Source organism: Cebus imitator, unplaced genomic scaffold, assembly GCF_001604975.1.
Source record: "Cebus imitator isolate Cc_AM_T3 unplaced genomic scaffold, Cebus_imitator-1.0 Scaffold539, whole genome shotgun sequence".
NCBI classification, from domain to species: Eukaryota; Metazoa; Chordata; class Mammalia; order Primates; family Cebidae; genus Cebus; species Cebus imitator.
In genome coordinates, this window is record NW_016107854.1 from 927,860 (window position 1) to 949,478 (window position 21,619).

A 21,619-nucleotide genomic window follows, 5' to 3' on the forward strand; every position below is an offset into this window, starting at 1 on the left:
GGATGCAGAGAAATAGGAACACTTTTACACTGTTGGTGGGAGTGTAAATTAGTTCAACCATTGTGGAAGACAGTGTGGCGATTCCTCAAGGACCTAGAAATAGAAATTCCATTTGACTCAGCAATCCGTTACTGGGTATATATCCGAAGAATTATAAATCATTCTATTGTAAAGACACATGCACAGGCATGTTCATTGCAGCACTGTTTTCAATAGCAAAGACCTGGAACCAACCCAAATGCCCATCAATGATAGACTGAACAGGGAAAATGTGGCACATATACACCATGGAATACTATGCAGCCATCAAAAACGATGGGTTCGTGTCCTTTGTAGGGACATGGATGAACCTGGAAAGCATCATTCTCAGCAAATTGACACAAGAACAGAAAATCAAACAATGCATGTTCTCACTCATACGTGGGTGTTGAACAATGAGAACACATGGACACAGAGAGTGGAGCATCACACACTGGGGTCTGGTGGGGCGGACTATGGGGGAGACAGCGGGGGCTAGGGAGTTGGGGTGGGATAACATGGGGAGAAATGCCAGATATAGGTGATGGGGATGGAGGCAGCAAACCACATTGCCATGTATGTACTTATGCAACAATCCTGCATGTTCTTCACATGTACCCCAGGACCTAAAGTGCAATAAAATATATTTAAAAAAAAGATAAACAGTTCTTCCCAGGTGTCTCCTTCACCAGATACCACCCCTTTGATTATGGTCAAGAGTTTTCTACCACTGGGAAGTAGGGTTTGAATCTAGCAGCCAGAGCTAGGCCCTCTGGACCTCATCTCCCTAGGGGGCCTCAGCCCTGCTGGCTAGAGCAAACAAGCTCCCAGAACTCCAGCCTCCAAGGATTCACATCTGAACCTGTTTCTCACTAATTCAGCATACTACCACAGAGAATAAAAACAGTAGCATGTGGTCGTCACTCTCAGTGAGCCACAGCCCAGTGATGCCTCACTACTATGGCCAGAGGGCATGGATTCAAACAACTGTGATGAATGTCATGGCCATTCCTAGAGTTCCATTACCTGAATATTTCCCACTTTGTAATATGTTCATAACCTGAGTTATTACAAACTGATTTACAAATTCTGTCGATGTAAAAGTCTAATACATGAGTAATATGTGTTAAATACTGGTAAACCTAGAGTTTATAGTACTCATTTTAATAGAAATTTTCATTGTCACTTAGGCACGAGATCGGGTGAAGAATGGTCTCACCAAGCTACTAGAAACAAACGTACTAGTAGATAAAATGAAATTAGATCTTTCAGCTTTAGAGCCTGTGCTTTTAAAAAAGTCACAAGATGTTGAAGCCCTGATGGAAAAATTGGCAGTGGATCAAGAAAGTGCTGATCAGGTATGCTGCATTTCCTGAGAATGTAGGAAAAGCTTCAGTCAGCAACTCATCGCTTATGTGCAATGAGACAGGATTGGATTATTTTATTACCTATGCCATTAAAATAATTAAGTGATAGATTTAGCAAAGATTTTTTTAGCAATTTAGCAATGCTTTTAAGTTATAAAAAATCTCCCTTTACTAAATCAGCTTGACTCTGTCCCCAAGAATTGTTGCAGCCCAATGAATGGGACAGAGAATTATGAGAAAAGCACCATCTACAAATATACAGCAGCTATTCTGGCCAGGTACGGTGGCTCACGCCTGTAATCCCAGCACTTTGGGAGGCTGAGGCGGGCAGATCATGAGGTCAAGAGATCGAGACCATCCTGGCCAACATGGTGAAACCCCATCTCTACTAAAAAATACAAAAATTAGCTGGGCATGGTGGCGTCTGCTTGTAGTCCCAGCTACTAGGGAGGCTGAGGCAGGAGAATTGCTTGAACCCAGAAGGCGGAGATTGCAGTGAGCTGAGATTGCGCCACTGTACTCCAACCTCGCACCTGGTGACAGAACAAGACTCTGTCTCAAAAAATAAAAAATAAAGCAGCTATTCCTCTCCTAAGATGGAACTGTTATGATAAGTTTATATTCATTATGCTATCAACATGGCATAGATGGACAAAGGAGAGCATAACATGCAATCTGGCTAATTCCCTATCATTGTTACTCTAATCCAAAGGGCAAATATGACTCATTATTATTGGTTTTGTTTTAAATATTAAAATTCAAATGATGAGACCACTTAGCAGTCATGTTTCAATGGTTAGGTCCGTAACACGGTGCAGGAGGATGAAGCAATAGCAAAAGTCAAAGCTGAAGAAACCCAAGCAATAGCTGATGATGCTCAAAGAGATCTTGATGAGGCATTACCCGCACTTGATGCTGCCAACAAAGCACTGGATTCCTTAGATAAGGCAGATATATCTGAAATCAGAGTTTTTACAAAGCCCCCAGATTTGGTCATGACCGTAATGGAAGCAATCTCCATTCTCTTGAATGCCAAGTGAGTAATTCAGAATCATGTATTGCCACGATACCTGGTGAGAGTTCTTTACTGTTTTCCTTCATGTTAATTCATCTCTTCATTCCCTTCTCCACCCCCTCATTGTTTCAGTTCGTCATTCAATAAATTGATTCAAGGAGTATTTTCTTCCCCAACATCTATTTTGTGCTAGATGATGGAAGATAAGTTTTCCTCTACGATATATACACAGGCTAGTGGGAAGATAGATATGAAAACTAGTAATTTCATTACAATGTGAGAGTTATATAGTATTGGGAGTGCTGAGAAAAGAGTGCCTAAGTCCAGCTGGGGATATGCAAGCAGGTTTTTTGGAAAGTGATGCTCAGTGGCACCATAGACAAGTCAGGAATGAGCTTTGACATTCTTGGAATGTGATGGGGCTGGGCAGGAGGCCAGTGATTACATCATGAAAGGTCTTGAATGCTGCACTTGACACTTCAGATTTCATCTTGGAGAGATGTAGTTTTCAAACTTTCTTTAGCAATACAAACTTTTTTTAAATAAAATTATGTTATATGAACCTTTCTATGTAAAACTGAGCAAAGGGCTTAGACCACCACACCACCACCAGGCCTCCAGGAGACAGGGTGGAGAGGTCACCACTGACTCTTAAACTGATACCTCGGTAGGGCCCTTAGAGCTCCGCAGAGCACAGATAGAGAGCTGTGGGCAGAAGAGACTGATAATCGTTGAACATTTATTACCTAATCAGATTTTCATGGTAGAAAGATCAATCTGGCAAAAGTTTAGAAGAGCAAAGTTCAAAGAGACATAAAGCCCAGTTAGAAGGTAACTGCAGTGTCCTGGCAGGAGATTTTAAGGGTGGGAACAATAACAAAGGAGGTAAAATGTGAGTGCCTACAGCATTTTAAAAATAAAACTATTGTTTCTACAATGCCTTACATTTCTAAAACTCCACAATTTTATAATTCTTTCTCTACCAAAGCTGAGTTGCATGGAACTACCTTGGACACCCATTTTCATTTTGCCCCATGAATCAATTGTGGTGCAGCTAACTACCAATTACCAGAATTATAGTACCAAGATTAAAACTACCTACTTATTGGGATAATATAATAATTCTCAAAGGAATACATTTTTTCATTCTTACATTACTTAATTCCAGTGCTATAATTTATCATGTCTGTCTTTCAGGCCCGACTGGCCGTCAGCAAAGCAACTTCTTGGTGACTCAAACTTTCTAAAAAGGCTTTTAGAATACGATAAGGAGAACATAAAGCCTCAGATATTGGCAAAGCTTCAAAAATATATTAATAATCCTGATTTTGTGCCTGAAAAAGTGGAGAAAGTGTCCAAAGCATGTAAATCTATGTGCATGTGGGTAAGAGCTATGGATTTGTACTCTCGAGTGGTCAAGGAAGTCGAACCGAAAAGACAAAAGCTCCGTGCCGCACAGGTACATTGTCCAGATTGTGATATTTTATAGAATTGAAGGCCATTATCGCCGATCATTCAAGTTCTCTATATAATGTTACTGTGGTCCTACACAATATAGACAGTGACAAAAACTTTTGGAAATTAGCTTTTGTTTTAAACGAGAGCTGGCAATATTCTTTCAGACATTACCTCTGAAATCAGCCTTCTTTCAGCCTAAGAGGAACATGAGTTCCTCAGTATATTCATCTGAGAAAAGGGAATTAGGTATATTATTTGTTAAGGTACTTTTTAGCTCAAGCATCTGATGGTCTGTATTTCCATTTGCTAAATACTTCCACGCTTGATGGTGTCATCTGAGGTTTTAAAACCAGCTTGACCCTGCCATCAGATGTGAGGCCCTTCATCTTCCCAAGAAGAAAAAAGAATGATCATTTAGTAGACAGGTTGCTGAAAAGAACTGTGGCTATAGAGCAGGGATTGGCAAACTTTTTCTAGAAAGACCCAGATGTTAGTAAGTATGTTATGCATTGCATGCTATGTGGTCTCTGCTGCGAGCACTCAGGTCTGCTGTTGCAGCACAAAAACAGTCATTGACAGTATATAAATGAATAAGCATGACTGTGTTCCAATATAACTTTATTGATACTGGAATTCAAATTTCACACAATTATCACATTTCACAAAATATTATTCTTTTAAAAATTTTTCTAATTATTTAAAAATGTAAAAACCATTGTTAGCTTGTAGACTGTACAAAAACAGGCAGCAGGCTATATGTGACCTGCAGGCCATAGTTTGCAGATCTCTGATGTGGATATCTAGTTAGGAAATATTAATTTCCACTATTGCATGAATATTTAATTTGTTGCATCATTTAAAATTAATAATCCATTGTGGTAACTGATTCATCCTAAATGCTTGGTACACCTGTTTCTTTATTATGATTTATTTTGTTGGGCCTTTTTATTGATTTTGTTTTGTTTTATTTACTCCTGTTCTGGTATTTTACTTTAATTTATATCTGTTTAAACTTTATATATCATATCAAAGTCTTTTTGGACCTGAAAAGAGGAACATATGTAAATTTTTTAAGATCTGTATTATTAATGGGCAAATTCAGCCTTCTTTGGGGGCCTTTTCTTAAACAGTTGCTTGATTTTATTAGGCTGAACTTGACATTACCATGGCTACCCTGAGAGAAAAGCAAGCATTACTAAGACAAGTGGAAAATCAAATAAAGGCCTTACAAGATGAATATGACAGAAGTATAAATGAAAAAGAAGGTCTGGGTAAGTAACTCAGAATTTACATTGGCCAGGAAATGTCTGATTTTCAAAAGTAGCAAGAACTTTTAGGCAGTCAGATTTCAGCGTTTATCCAACATATACAATGTATTTCCATTAGCCTTCTAGTATCAGAGAAGAACTCATATGTTTTATGTATTCAGCATCCTTCACCTGAACAAGCCTTACTGGAGCGTGTTACATTAAAACACAAAATAGTGTGTGAATTTGATCCAGAAACTAAATACTAAAAGGGCATAGAAAGCACTGTCTTCAGCCAGAGTAATAGAATATCAAAAAAGAGCTCTCAATATGGAAGAGGCAAACTTAGAATTGGTTCTGAAATGGGAGTGAATGCTGAATTGGTGTGAGGTTTCATAGAGATGTATTGACATCATTGGCTGAATAATACTAATTCTGCTATAAAAGAAGCAGGTAAATAAACTTTTAATATTTTACAAAAATATTGAATAATATAATCTGATTTTCTTAAAATTTTCTAGCAAAGACCATGGCCCTGACAAAAGCACGTCTAGTACGTGCTGGAAAGCTGACGGCTGCATTAGAAGATGAGCAGGTTCGATGGGAAGAAAGCATACAGAAGTTTGAGGAAGAAATATCAAATATCACTGGGAACGTGTTTATAGCAGCAGCTTGTGTGGCCTACTATGGGGCTTTCACAGCCCAGTACAGGCAGTCAGTGAGTAACCCTACTTTCTGTAAGGAGGATAGGAAGAAGCTGAAACTGGAACCGGGGCTGGTTTATTTTTCTGAGTTCAGATGGAGGCTGTCCACTATAGAGGTTCTTCATGGCAGAATTTCTTTATATATTTCAACCCTCCATTCCCCCTTCAGCCAGTGATGGTCTACCCCTAGACTTTCCTTAACACATTCCTCCCTTTCCTTCTCTTGTCTTAGAAAGCTATTCATATTCATCATTTACACAACTCAGAAACCTGGGGGAAGGAAAAGGGACAGTGAGTCCCCCCACCTTGTGATCAGAAGTGGTATGTAAAGCCAGCCTGGATGAGATGTTCTCAATTGGTGAAGCTGCAACAGAGGGCCAGTCAACTGAAGGCGGAAGGCAGGACAGGAGGAATCTGTGCTTCCTTAGGCTTTTATCTCTATAAGAAAGAAGGCCTCTCATTTATCAGAGAATAAAAGTCTCATCTACATGCATTTTCCAGGAAATGAAATTATTTGAATGGATTTTACAGTCATTTGTTTTGATGTGTCTTCCTGAAAATGTTTACTCTTGTCCTTGAGTTATAAAACCTAATATAGGACTCTCATATAGAGTCTCCAGGAGCTCTAAGGTCTTAGGTTGCCATATTTCTCACTGGAGCCAATTATGCATTTTGGGACAGACAGCTTTCTGTTGTGTATGACTGCACCACTCATTGAAGGAGGTCAGATGCTAACACCCCTTTCCCTCATCTACTGATTGCTTGTACACCCTCAGTGATTGTGATAACCCCAAACTTCTCCACATGCTTTCACAGTCTCCCAACAGGGAAAATACAAACCTGGTTGAAAACCCAGTCATTTACACAAGACAACTGAGGTCCAAATGGGGGAATGGTGTTTCCAAAGTCACATCTAACTAATGGTATAGTTAGAGTACCTAGATCTGCTGATTTTAGTCTACTTCTTGTGTCCCATGCTCTGATGCCAGCATGCCTGTGGAGACAGGGAGGGCTTATCTCTTCAGGCACTGACTTACCCATCACATTTTGCATGTGCCCTCGTTTACTGATTGTTCCTGACTCTACTCAAGTAAGCCTTCCCCCTTCTACAGCTCATAGAGTGTTGGATCCAGGACTGTCAGTCTCTGGAGATCCCAATCGACCCTTCCTTCAGTCTCATTAGCATTCTTGGAGATCCCTATGAGATACGGCAGTGGAACACTGATGGGCTGCCCCGTGACTTGACATCAACAGAAAACGGCATTTTGGTTACTCAAGGCAGACGATGGCCTTTGATGATTGATCCTCAAGATCAGGTGTGTAGCAAATGCTTACAAGAGTGGTCTTTTGGTTCTGCTTAATGTTGAGCTATCTCATAAAAATTATAAAAGTGGACTTTAATATACGTGGAGACTTAAGATTTAACATACATGGAGATTTAGACCCAGAAGAGAGTATAAAAGTCCTATAATCCAAGTCCTTCATTTTGTGGGTGAGAAACTAAGAAAGAAAGAGTTGAAGTGATCTCATACTTGATTTTGATTTATTTTGTTTAGGGGACTGACCATTCGTATTTTGTTTAGGGGACTGACCATTCGTTTTTTGTTTTCTGTGAGGACAGAAATCCACAGGTTCTCATTCTTTTGTAGTCCTTGTTCCTAAAAGGCCTGAGGAATGAGAATGAAGTCAGAGTATGATAGAATTTTAGGCCAAGCCTGACTGGAATTTACAATCCCCAGCATCCTTTTCTGACTCCCTAAGTTCATGGATCAGATCATACTAAATAGAGTTCGGAAAAGGGAGGCACCATGGAAGCAAGGGAGACAAACTTGAATACCATAGGCATGACCTCTGTTCCCAGATGACTCTTTTCTTGACTTGTTCCAAATCTGAACAAAGAGAACAGTCCCAAACATTGGGCTTAAAAGATGTCTTTATTGCCAGGGGCAGTAGGGGCAGTATAGTATACATATTTCAGATTTGTTTCTAGATTGAATAATATTTCCACACTTTTAAAGCTTTTGCTTTCTAGCCATTTATTATGCTCTGAAGCAAATATTCTGCTCTGTGTTTTTCCAAACAGGCAAACCGTTGGATAAGGAACAAGGAAAGCAAAAGTGGTTTGAAGATCATTAAGCTTACAGATAGTAATTTCTTACGAATACTCGAGAATTCAATCCGACTTGGTTTACCTGTCTTACTGGAAGAGGTTTGCTTTTCACTGCCTTTTCTCATGTTAGTTCCCAACTTTCAAGTCATAAATGGAATCCTATACAGGCCACATCCCCTCATGCTAAAAACACCAGGCAACTCCATTTTCAAATTGGTAATAATACATTATCATATTGCAAGGGGAGTGGGAGGGAGGATCTGTTGACTTTCAGACATGGTTTTGGTGTTAAGAGGGCTGATCTCTGTTTCCTGACACTGCTATTTCACAGGCCTCATTATGGTCCTTGATGGTGAGCTTCTCTGAAAATTCACAACAGTAGTGCAGTTCAGGATTATGTACCTACACTAATGACGTAAAGCCAGTAAAATATTCTAGAGGGTATAAACATTATGCTTTACCTGGGCATAGCTCAGAATTGGATTAAGTGAATTAGATAAGAATGAACTTTTGTTTAAAAAAAAAGAAAGAAAGAGAAAAGGGAAGGCAGTGTTGTTTGTTGAGTCTAGGTGCTCCATTTCTTTGGCTATCATTGCAAGAATGGATGTTTTTTAAACTGTTCCCTCATTGCAACATTATTTGAGAAACAGTGGCAAACAATATAGATATGGTTTCTATCCTCAATAGCTTACAATTGAGGTGGGGTCAGAGATAGTAGACAGAGAAAGAAAAAGAGAAGAAATGAGAGAGAGGGAGAGAAAGAGAACTTGTGATGAGAGCTTTGAAAGGGCAAAAGGAGGCGGCTGGGATAGGCACCAAGCGATAGACCACCAAGGCTGGTCTGACTTAGATATGTGTCTAAAGGGAGTAATTTAAGCTGTAACCTATGTGATGAGCTCAGCCATATGACAGGCTTAGAGAGAAGGGCTTACCAGGCAAAGGGAACAGCATGTGCAAAGGCCCTGGGCACAAAAGAAATTGGTTAATTTTCCTATAAGTAAGAAAAAAATGAATGAACAAAAGCATGGGCTATGAGTTAAGTCTCAGTTTAACCATGCCTAGAAGTATCTCTGCTTCAGCAGAAAGACGGAAAGCTCAAAAAGACCATGGACCAGGGCAGTTTAGCTGCAGCAGCTGCATGATGACTAGGAATTGTAATTAATATGTTAGCATTAACTAATATTTGTTGCATGTTCACTCCATGCCAGACTCTGTTCTCAGTGTTTTATGTATATTAACTCATTGATCCTCACTGCCACGTCTCAAGATAGTTATTATTGTTATCCCATTTTGTCAATGAAGAAACTGAGGCCTAGAAGGCTCATATAAATTATCCAATCAGCCTTGCCTGCCTAGGAAATCCACAAGCTACACTCTTTCCGACTCAAGCCACAAAGAGCACAAAATGCCTCAGGGCGACCAAGCTTGGCCTTGACCAACACAAGGGTGGTTCTGTAATGGATCCCAGTCACAGGAGAGGGTAAAGTCTTTGGAAATCTTTGGCACAGGTATTTTAGCCCCAAACTGGACTCCTGAACTCAGGTTTACTTCACGACACAGGAGATCCAGAGGGACTTTCCTCTTTCATGGCAGCAGACAAAAGGTTTTCTGTGATGTTCGGCCTCTGGATGGAAGAGTCTTCTAACTATAGCAGAGTGCTCTTGGGAGAAGGGGTGGGCCCTTGTCAGGGCTCCGGCCAGAAACGGGACACTCTAACCAGTTCTTCCCGACTTTCTGTGCCTTAGGGTCATCAGCATTATACCCCTAGCTGCTTTCTACATCTGCTAGAGTGGTATATTCAAACTTTGTCTCCACCCATTCATGGGTATGAAATCAGTTTAGACCATCTCAATCAACATATTCAAATGAAATAGAATTTTTTTAACCCAAAATTATATTGAATACAGGTAAATCTTATCTCATAAACTTTTGTTTGAAGAATTTACATGTATGGGTACCATGTCACAATGTGAAATTTCTTACTATCGATGACAGTCAAATATTGAAAGTCCCTGAGCCATGGGACCCCCATGTTTCTGATAGGATCCCTGGGCAATGTCTGCATACCCACATTCCTACTAACAGTCAGATTCACTTTGAGGAAAAAGACATAACTATCATGTAGAATAGGCATTCACAGACACTTTTTCTGTAGAAAGCCAGGGAGTAAATATTTCAGTTTTTGCAGGCTTCCTGCAGTCTCTGTGCATAATCTTTTTTGTTTTGGTTCGTGTTTTTTTGTTTATATGTTTTTACAATCCTTAAAAAAGGTAAAAAAAAAACATTCATAGCTCAAGAGTCATAGAAAAACGGCCACACAGGGCCAGATTTGGCCTGCAGGCTGTCAACTGCCAGTCCCTGGTTTTAAACAACCGTGAAAATGAACAGATCTTCATTTGTATGGGGCTTGTTGAAGTCCAACCTGCAGTTACTTAATCTACCCAGCTTCTCTCTTCTTCTCATGGAAATGAATAGTGTATAATATTAATCTAAATAGATGTATTGCCTTCAGATGCTCTTATTTCCTTAGATTGCTAATAAAGTGCTCACTGGAAAATAGGTACTTTTAGAGGTAGTGTGAGGATGTTAATAAATATCCATCAGATCACTGAAAAATTGTTCATTCACAGTACGTTTTGAAGCCTAAGGAATTTTGTGAAGTTGATGCTATCCATTTTAATTGCTTCTTTTTGTATTGTCCTGTTTTAATTTCTAAGCTTAAGGAAACCTTGGATCCAGCTCTAGAACCCATCCTTTTGAAACAAATTTTTATCAGTGGTGGCCGGCTACTTATCCATCTTGGAGACTCAGACATTGATTATGACAAAAACTTTAGGTTCTATATGACAACCAAACTGCCAAATCCCCACTATCTGCCTGAGGTATGAACTGCTGGTCTGGAATTCTCAACTGTTTATCATGATATGATGAGTCTGAAGTTTGATGGGCTCCCACCTGGAAGGAAAGCTCTTCCCCATTCTGCCTTATCTCCTATACACATCCTCCATTCTTGCTTCTCTTCTGAGTTTTTATTCTGATTCCAATCACCCTTGTCATCACCATATAGTTAGGTTGCAAGCCCCTGCCCACCGGGTCCCGGGCCAATGCTCTGTCTCTCCCCACTTCGCACCTCTCCAGTGCCCTTGCCATCTCCCTCCTGGTCCACGGGCTCTCCTAAACACAAGGCACCTCCCTTCTAAACTCTCTCTTCCCTCCATTGACAAAGACTGCTTTGTTCCTGTTATTATGACTAATAAATGAATCAGAGCTTAATTGAGAGTCCATGGAGCTGGGGTGAAGGGAGGAGGAGGTGTCATTGTTTAAATGTGCAAATGCCCACAGCATATGTGCCCAAATAAAGAGGTCATCCATTTGGAAACTCTAGGGCAAGACAACATTAGAGAATCATGATCCAGTGGTCCAATATCAATACTTAGAGTTACAGGCGGTGGAGGCATCTTGTCCCCTTCTCATACTCTTAGATTCTTTGAGAGGAACTGTGTGAGCTCCACTCCCTACACATGTCCCTGAGACTCAGTAGACTCTAGAAGAACCCCCTTCTCTAGTACCACAATGTCCAAGATAGGTGCAACAGAAATGAAAGCAGCTGGGAATCCATTGCCCCTCCCACAGAGCTCACACAAGGCTCCACCTGGCCACAACTCCCATCCCACATGCCCAGGTACTGCCCCAGCTCCAGGCACATCTGCACACTCTGCAGGCTCTTACCTAGACAAGGAACTTGACCTCAGAACTTTACTTCTTCACAACCACCACCCTCCCAAAAATATCCTTTCCAAAGAGTGTCACTCCATTCCATTCCAAATATATATTCCATTCCAAGGAGTGTCATTTTCCAAAGACTGACACACACATACACACACACACACACACACACACACACACACACACACACACACACACACACACACACACACACACACACACACATATATATATATGTCACTCTGTTTCCAATACACCATGCCAAAGAGAGTCACTTTCATTTTAGCTATTGAATTGCTCATAGCTATTTGTCTTCACCAGATGTGTTCAGGTTGAATGAAATTGGCACATTTCTTGAATAAGATGGGGAAATATCATTGAAAGTTTAAGTTAGGATTTTCCTTGTCAGCCTCGAGGAGTTTAATTACACAGCCACTGCCAGGGCTCATGACCCAAGTCCCATTTCAGAGTTTAGAAAAGTGGCCAACATTACCAGAGGCTGGGAAGAAGAATGGAGAGGGGCAGTAAGGTAGGGATAGTTAATGGAGACAAAAATATAATTAGATAGAAAAAATAAGATTTAGCATATAATAGTACAACAGAATGACTACAGTCAACAATAATGTATTGTACATTTTAAAATAACTAAAAGAGCATCATTAGAATGTTTTTAACTCAAAGATGATAAATGCTTGAGGTGATAGAGACCACCCCCAAAAAAGAACTGTAACCAACATGCCAGCTTTCAATGTATGATTTCTCACTTATTTAACTTTTGAGAGGTTATATTGCCCACAAGACCCAAGCCTAGCTCTGTGACAGGGGGCAAATTATCCCATCCAGGATCCTCAAGTCAATCATCTCTAAAAGGAGATCAATTCTACTTCAAGGATTTTGTAATATGGTAAATATTATAAAATTACAATATGTAATACATATTACAAAATCCTTCAGATGCAATGTGTTCATTCACACACTCTTGTTATACTTACTAGTTTTTGCTATCGACTTATCAAGTGATGTCAGAATATATTATAGTAATATTTTTATTAAAATATTAGACAAAGCATGTAAAGTTTTATTTATCAATAATAGCTTCTTTCAAGCAAAGACACGTTGTGTCATAAGTAACTAAGTCATTTTATTACCTCATTTAGTTCTCTCAGCTACCCTATGAGTTGTTAATATAATTATCCAAATTTTTAAATATCAGAAACTAAAGCTTAGCACAAATGAGTGCCTCATCCAAGATTACAGTCACTAAAGGGTGCAGCTCAAATTTGAAGCCAAGCCATTGATTCCAAAATACTGCTTTTCATCCTCTGCTGGCTCACCTTTCTGTAAAACACCATGTAGGATTCTATAACTGGTGTTTGAGGAACGAGATTGTAACTCATACTGGCAGGGAAAAACATATAAGGATTTTATAAGCCACATTACACCTGAAGTATGTGTGGGGGTAAGTGTGTGTGCACTTAGACCTGGGCTACATCTACCTGGGTAGTAATGAGCTGTGTTCTAATAAAGAAAGGTATTATATTAGTTTGCACTTAAGCGTTTTTATGCACTCTGTGCTTCTCTTCCAGGTATGCATTAAAGTTACCATTATCAATTTCACTGTGACAAAATCAGGTCTGGAGGATCAGCTGTTAAGGTAAAAAAAAAAAAAAAATGGAAACTGGGGGGAGGGAAGGGGATGTCATGGGTTTCCTAAATATTTTGTTTGGAAATATTGACAAAGAAAATTTTCTGCTGTGTAAAAGTACTATACATGAACGCTTAATCAAAAAAAATACAAGTAAACGGCCAAGTTCTTTACCATTTCTGTAGCTGCTCATGGCAGCTGATCTTGCCCACTGTCTTCTCAAGGACAACAAGGATAGACCCTTAATTCCCCCCGACTGTTAGGGCCAGGCTGGCAGCTGCGCCCTGCCTCTTCCCTTCACTAGGATTTCTAGCTTGAGCAAGTGAATAAACTCAGTCTTTCTGTTGTTCCTAGAAATGCACTGGTCCATACCTGTGAAGAAGCAGCTACTCCAAATACATTTGTTCCTGCTTCACTGGTCTTTAGGTGTTTTCTTAGTGTATTTAATTGTCTACTTCAAATATATATATATAATATACACATAATATATATAATATACACATTAAATATATAATATACACATATATATACATATATATATTTATCCTTTCTAAGTGTACTCTGTGTGTGATTAAATGCCTATTTCCTGAATATTGGATTATGAGTTGTTAATATTAATCATCAGAATTAGCCAAGAGGTTCAGGAGACAAACTTTTAAAATATTTATTAAAATAATAGCATTGAGGTTGATTCAAAATTAATTTTATGTTTAATATGTATTTAACCAACGCATATGTACACATATGTATGTATATAGGAATACATATGTATGTATTTTCATTCACTCTAAAGAAACATATAATTTAGACCCATTTTCAAAAGAAGTATCTCTTATATTCAAGTCAAGATCATCCTGACTTACCCTTGTTGTCACTAATAAGCTTAAGTCTTATTTCTCTAGTTTGTTTTAGGAATTATTCTGCCAGCTACTAACTTGCTTACCTTCCACTAGGTTAACTTCTTTCCAATTAAAAGTTATTTCACCATATTTTATGAATTTGTTGTAAGGACTTGGCTGAACATTTTGCATACCAGTTTATTCTTGTGCATAATTAAGCTCAGCTATGTCACTAAGCTGCCAGCATGTTAGGCTGCCTGGGACAAGAAGGAGAAGTGCCCTGATCAGAGCATGGGAAATGCTGGGACTCAGTCATGGAGTGCGTAATCTCCCTGCTATTTCTCCTAGATTGATGGCATTGAAAGAGGAAGCTAACAGCCCAAAGCCAGAGTGAGGATAGAGCTGGGTCTGCCTGTGTTCTGACAGGCATCACCTATTTCAGTTGTCCTCTACTCTGCTGAGCTCCTGGACAGGCAGAGATACTCATTATGCTTAGTTGCTCATTGCAGTTTTCCTCAGATCCTCTCAATTTTGAACACCACGGTTCACCTCCCTGCCTCCTGTAGAATGCCAATCACAATGCCTTAGTCCTTCTGGGACAGCACCATCTTTCTTTTTTTTTTTTTTTCTATTATATTTTAAGTTCTGGGGTACAGGTGCAGAACGTGCAGGTTTGTTACATAAGTATACACGTGCCATGGTGGTTTGCTGCATCCATCACCCCATCATCTACATTAGCTATTTCTCCTAATGCTATCCCTTCCCTAGCCCCCCACCCCCTGACAGGCCACAGTGTGTGTGATGTTCCCCTCCCTGTGTCCATGTGTTCTCACTGTTCAATACCCACTTAGGGGTGAGAACATGCATTGTTTGGTTTTCTGTTCTTGTGTAAGTTTGCTGAAAATGATAGTTTCCAGGTTCATCCATGTCCCTGCCAAGGACATGAACTCATCCTTTTTTATGGCTTCATAATATTCCATGGTGTATCTATGCCACATTTTCTTTATCCAGCCTATCATTGATGGGCATTTCGGTTGGTTCCTATTGAAAACAGTGCAGCAATGAACATACCTGTGCATGTTTCTTTACAATAGAATGATTTATAATCCCTTGGATATATACCCAGTAATGGGATTGCTGGGTCATATGGTATTTCTATTTCTAGGTCCTTGAGGAATCGCCACACTGTCTTCCACAATGGTTGAACTAATTTACACTCCCACCAACAGTGTAAAAGTGCTCCTATTTCTCCATATCCTCTCCAGCATCTGTTGTCTCCAGATTTTTTAATGATCACCATTCTAACTGGTGTGAGATGGTATCTCGATGTGGTTTTGATGTACATTTCTCTAATGACCAGTGATGATGAGCATTTTTTCATATGTTTGTTGGCCTCATATATGTCTTCTTTTGAAAAGTGTTCATATCCTTCACCCACTTTTTGATAGGATTGTTTGGTTTTTTTTCTTGTAAAATTGGGTAAGTTCTTTGTAGATTCTGGATATTAGGCCTTTGTCATATGGGTAGACTGCAAAAAAATTTTTCCCATTCTCTTGGTTGCCAGTTCACTCTAATGATAGTTTCTTTTGCTATGCAGAAGCTCTTTAGTTTAATTAGATCTCATATGTCTATTTTGGCTTTTCTTATCATTGCTTTTGGTGATTTAGTCATGAAGTCCTTGCCCATGCCTATGTCCTGAATGGTATTGCCTGGGTTTTCTTCTAGGGTTTTTATGGTGTTGGTGCTTATGTTTAAATCTTTAATACAAGGTCATTTTTCAACTTCAGGGAATTCCATTCAACCACTCAGATAGTCCACCCTCTTCTGTCTTCCTTTCTGTTTCCAGAAACTCTAACTTATCTCGTAGACTTTCTTGGCAGGCCTTTTTGATTCTTAACTTGACTAATTTGATTATTCTTTCTCTCAAGCTGTTTCCTGAGCTCACCTTTATCTTAAAAATCCTTTAAACCCCTCTCTTAGGAAAAACTTATTTAAACAGTTGTATTTCAGGTTATGATTTTTAATATTCTTTATATAATAATTTCAAGGTATCTGAATTCAGCATGAACATAATGAGTAAATAATGGGCTGTTACTTGAGGCAGCATACTAGTAACAGCACATGCTCTGGAGCCAGCAGACCCAGGTACAAGCCCACCTTGGCCTCTCATAGCCATGTGATCTTAGGAAGTGACTCACTAGAGTCTGTTTGTTCATCTGCAAGCTGGGGGTGATAACCACACTGCCCACCTTAGAGGAGCATTCAAAGGATTAATAGATAATCCACATAAAACTCTCAGCAAGGTGTGTGGCATAGAGTAGTGTTTAATAAAGGTTAACTCTCACAAATGGAGACTGGGAGCAAATTATGAAAGAACAAGTGAAGGGAGATATAAGTTCACATGTTTCTACAGGGAGAAGCTGGAGGTAAGGCTCCTTTTTCATACGCAATCAAAAATCATTTCATGGAGGTGGCGTGATTTCAGAATCTCCCATGTTGGTACAGAAAGACCATCCCAGGCACCATAAACATTCCAGGCACCATTTTCATCTTGGCACAAACAAGTGTTAGAGACAGAAACTGAATTAGAGAGATCATGTGTTAAGCAGGTCTTCCTAAGAGATGAGCAGAAGGCATGGAAACTTCATAGCATGCATCTCTCAAATACAAAATGAAGAATCAGAACTGACATGTAGTTGAGTCACAAGCGATTATGTAAACCTAGCAAAAGAGACATGTTTTGCATTCAGATTCAGCTGTCAGCATTAATGCTCAGCTAAATAGTATTCAGAATAAGAATGCTTACAAACAGAGAAAGAAAAATAGAAGCAACTTTGGGGCAGAGACATAATTTAGGTATCTGAACTTTGGTTTTAGTGATGTGGTGCGACTTGAAAAACCCAAGTTGGAAGAACAAAGAATCAAGCTCATCGTGAGGATCAATGCTGATAAAAACCAGTTGAAAACTATCGAAGAAAAAATCCTGAGAATGCTCTTCACCTCTGAAGGAAATGTTCTGGACAATGAAGAACTTATTGACACACTCCAGGATTCAAAGGCAAGTAAAATATTTTTAGTATTTATAGAAAGTGTGTTACTTCAGAAGCTATAGCTACAGCCTTTGAGGGTCCTGCAAGAGCTTTTAAAGCAAGATGGGGGCCTCACCAGGCTTCCATGGACACACAAACAGGTGCCTGCATGTTGGGGCTCCTTGCCAATCAAAGAAACGTCGAAAAACTGTAAACCACTCCTCCTCTTGTCTTGTCTGCATTTCTTAAATAAAACACATAATGTAAAGAACTGGAACAAGATATAAATTGAAAGGAACAAAGACAGTAAACTTTTATATGAATGCCATCACCTGCAGGAAGCATCTCTCTGATATTCTCAGTGGAAATTAACTTCCTCCTCCTCAGAACTTCTACAGTGTCTTATCTGAAACTCTAGTACAGCACTTGTCACTGTTTACCCTATGTCACAACTATGCAATTACATGGCTTATCTCTTCTGTTAGGTTGTTAAGTTCTATGCAGTGGGAATCTGTGAATAGTTCATTTTGATATTCCTTCTCCAAGGATTGCACACAGTGGTTGCACACAGTTGTTACTCAACAAAAATGTGTTGATAGTAAGATGAAGTTTTACATTAAACTTCTTCAGTAAATTGTTTCTCAGATTCAAACCATGATTTAAGGAGTGTATACTAAGAACACAGCTTTCAAAATGATTTTCGTACATTTGTGAGAAACAAAATAATTTACTAAAAAATTTACTAACAAAAATCCCTTTGTCTTTATTAAGCCAGAAGCACATAGATTATGTTTTTTGCTTTTGTTGACCTAAAAACTGGTTGACTGCTTTATGTCGTACAGTCTCTTGAGATTGCAATATCAAAACAGTAATAAGCAAGTAATTTGGTGTCTCTGTTTTCTTCCTTTCTCCTTTAGCTTGTTTGTTCATAGGTCTCTTTATCCTCCTCTCATTCATTCTTCCTTGGGTTATTTATTTCTGGCAGTTCTCTGTTAACCAACTCTTTAAAGCATGAAACATTTCTACAAGGCTTATTGTGAAAAATAGCATTCCCTGCCTTCTCTTCCAGCCCATGCCTCCCTTCATAGAGGCAGCTTTCTTGATTTTATTGTTTTTTTGTTTTTTGTTTTGTTTTGAGACAGGGTCATGCTTGGTCACCCAGGCTGGAGGGCAGTGGCATGATCATGACTCACTGCAGCCTTAATCTCCTGGGCTCAACCCATCCTCCTGCCTCAGCTTCCTAAATATTGGGGACTACAAATGCATGCCACTAATACCCAAATAATTTTTCACTTTTTTATTTTTTGTAGAGACAGCATCTCACTATGTTGCCCAGGTTAGTCTCAAACTCCTAGCCCCAAGCAATCCTCCTGCCTTGGCCCTCCAAAGTGTTGGAATTACAGGAGTGAGCCACTGTGCCAGCCAAGGCAACTACTTTCATTTTGTGTCTCAACTGTTATCTACACCTGTAACATACACACACATCTTCCCATCCTCTGACCTCCCATTGTAGTTATATCCTGATTATAGCTGAACATTAAATGTTAACATTGCCTAAGGGTGAAGATCTGGCTGTAAGTATTTAGGGTCTGAGAGAAGAAGAAGGGCTAGGATCTCAGCAACCAGTGTGCATACAGTCACCCAGTCACTCTGTTTTAGTTCCTTCTTTCCATCAAAAAACTCTCTCTTTTACTTTCTCTAAAGGACATTTCTATTTTTTCGGCCAGAGTGAGAAAGGGACAGACCCCTGGCTATAGGTGGTGTGGGAAGATGACCTAGGGCATCTTATAACCAATTCTTATTTTAAACCTTTCCCACTTCCAAGAGTGCTTCTTGCTACTAATTCTTAACCCTTTGAGGAGGATTCTGTTTTGTAAATTGGGTGAGTTCATGGCTGTCCAGTTTTGCCAGCTTAGAAATTCATCTTTCTGGGTCTGCTAAGTCATTCCCACCCTTCTGTCTGTTTTCAAGCTCCAAAACTTCATTGATCTTTCCTCTCCCATTCTTCCTATCTTTATAGGTTTACACTGCATTTTTAAGCCCTTCCCTACAATTTTATTGTAGTTTCAGTAGGAAGTGAAGGTAGCTACACATGTGATGACTGCCATCTTTGTCTATAAGCTGGTTTATTTGTTTGCAAGGAGTTGCCTTGGAGTCATCCTTTCTATAGAGTAGGGATCAAACTGATTGATCCTTGGCTGCATTTCCTACCACTTCTTGGCTACAGTTACTACTCCTCTCAACTCTCAGAATCCTTACATAAAAATATTTCTTGTATTCTCTGAATACCGCTGAAACGTCAAATCTGTAGGGCATAATGTCTACAAGTAGTTGCCAAACTCAACGGAGGCATACAGTATTCTAATATTCCTTGGCAAAGAGAAGAAAATGTTCCACTTTCATTCTCTTTAGCCCTAGGTTCTACATTTTCAGTGTCTTGTGCTTCCCGAGACATAAAGAATTACTTGCTGGTGGGTCTCCATGATCCACTAGCTGCTCCCATATCAACTTCTTTTTCTCCTAGGATTTGAAAGCTTTAGTTGAGCCCTATATTGAGGCAGGGGTTTTCTACTCAACTCTGTCCTTTATTTCTCCTTCAGCTTCCAAAGGGGTTATTACAGGGAGAGTTTGAGCTTCTGATTCCTGAAAACAGCTTCTGCACTGAATCCTTCCCTTACCTTTCCTGGTGGGCTGGGGAAAACAGTCTAGACTTACCCTCTTCGTTATGGTAGATAGCCACTAGCCATAGGTGGCTGTTGAGCACTTTGAATATGGCTAGCCTGAATTAAAATGTGTTGTTAGTGTAAAATACACAACAGATTTCAAGGGCTAAATCCAAAGAAACAAAATATCTCAGGAATTTTTATGTGGTTTATATGCTGATATAATATTTTGAGTATATTAAAAAGTATATTATTAAAATTTAGAAAATACTAGAATTCGGTATATTAAAAATTGTATTATTAAAATTTAGAAAATATATGATTATATATGTGGCTTACATTATATTTCCATTGGAAAGCACTTGTCTAGACAGGAACTTGATGATTCCTTTTAGCTTTGACAGAGCAAATACTGAGCAGTGAGTTCCCTTGGTGATTTTTCATAGTCCCTGCTCTAATCTCTTTGACTTTCTAGAGACAAAAGGATCTACCAACCTAGGGATATCCACCTCTGAAAAGCAGTGGGAGAAGGGAGAGGAGGCAGGGACAGACAGCAATAGAAAGAGAGAGGCTAGGAGACAATCCAAGATGGCCGAATAGGAACAGCTCTGGAGTGCAATTCCCAGTGAGAACACAGAGGATGAGTGATCACCACATTTCCGAATGAATTTTTACTGCCCATAAACAAGGAGATTCCTGGGAAGAAAAGTGCCACGAGTCTCTAGCACAGCTGTTTGAGCTGGTGCAGCAGGTCTCCACAAAAAAACACACATATCTGGGCACCTTTTAAACTGGCACCTGGAATGCCTAGGAGACAGAGTTGCCCATTCAACTGAAAAAAAGGAGGCTGAATTAGGGAGCCAGGTGATCTGGCTCGGCGGGTCCCACCTTCACAAAGACCAGCAATCTGAAACATTCTGGATTGAGAGTTTCACAGCAAGCACAGCTGGACCCAGGACAGTCCAGCTTTGTGGGGGAAAGGGCGTAAGGGCATCCACCATTACTGAGATAGTCCACCACTACCAAGGCAGTCCACCATTACCGAGGCAGTCCACCATTACCAAGGCAATTTGCCATTACCAAGGCAGTCTGCCATTACTGAGCAAGTCTGCCATTACAGAGACAGTTCTAACCATACCTCTGTAAACAAAACCACAAGGAAGTTCACACAGCAGGTGAGCAGAGCCCATGGCAGCTTGGCAATGCTTCTGCTGGCAGACTGTGACTGGGATACCTCCTTGCTGGGCAGAGCATCTCTGAAAAAAGGCAGCAGCACGTCAGGAACTTACAAATAAAGCCCCACATTCCCAGGAGAGAGCACCTGAGAGAAAAAGGCAGTTATGAGTTCCACTGCAGCAGACTTAAACATTACCTGCCCAGCAGCTCTGAATGGAACAACAGAGCTCATAGCTGAGCACTAGAGCTCCTGTAAGTTACAGACTCTCTCCTCAAGCAGCTCCCCAAGGCATATATCCAAAGAGACACCTCATAAAGGAGAGCTCAGGCTGACATCTTGCAGGTATCCTTCTGGGACAAAGATAATAGAAGAAACTGGCAGCAACCCTTACTGTTCTACAGACACCACAGGTGATCCCCAAGCAAGCAGGGTCTGGAGTGGACCTCCAGCAGTCCTACAGCAGAGGGGCTTGACTGTTAGAAGCAAAACTAAAAAACAGGAAGAAATAACTTCATCATCAACAAAAAGGACATCCACTCAGAGACCTCTTCCGAAAGTGACCAATTACAAAGACCACAGGTAGATAAATCCACAAAGATGTGAAGAAACCAGTGCAAAAAG

At 39.8% G+C, this 21,619-nt stretch overlaps 1 protein-coding gene across 1 annotated transcript in view; it reads left to right on the top strand.

Moving 5' to 3' along the window:
* Positions 1-21,619, top strand: part of DNAH6 (dynein axonemal heavy chain 6) — a 303,318-nt gene that overhangs the window by 191,140 nt on the left and 90,559 nt on the right. The window contains exons 50-59 of the mRNA XM_037733599.1: positions 1,209-1,376; positions 2,186-2,421; positions 3,598-3,859; positions 5,006-5,129; positions 5,627-5,823; positions 6,922-7,125; positions 7,893-8,018; positions 10,637-10,801; positions 13,232-13,299; positions 17,007-17,187. Of these exons, the coding sequence (XP_037589527.1) occupies positions 1,209-1,376; positions 2,186-2,421; positions 3,598-3,859; positions 5,006-5,129; positions 5,627-5,823; positions 6,922-7,125; positions 7,893-8,018; positions 10,637-10,801; positions 13,232-13,299; positions 17,007-17,187 (1,731 nt within the window). The remainder of the gene's footprint in view (positions 1-1,208; positions 1,377-2,185; positions 2,422-3,597; positions 3,860-5,005; positions 5,130-5,626; positions 5,824-6,921; positions 7,126-7,892; positions 8,019-10,636; positions 10,802-13,231; positions 13,300-17,006; positions 17,188-21,619) is intronic.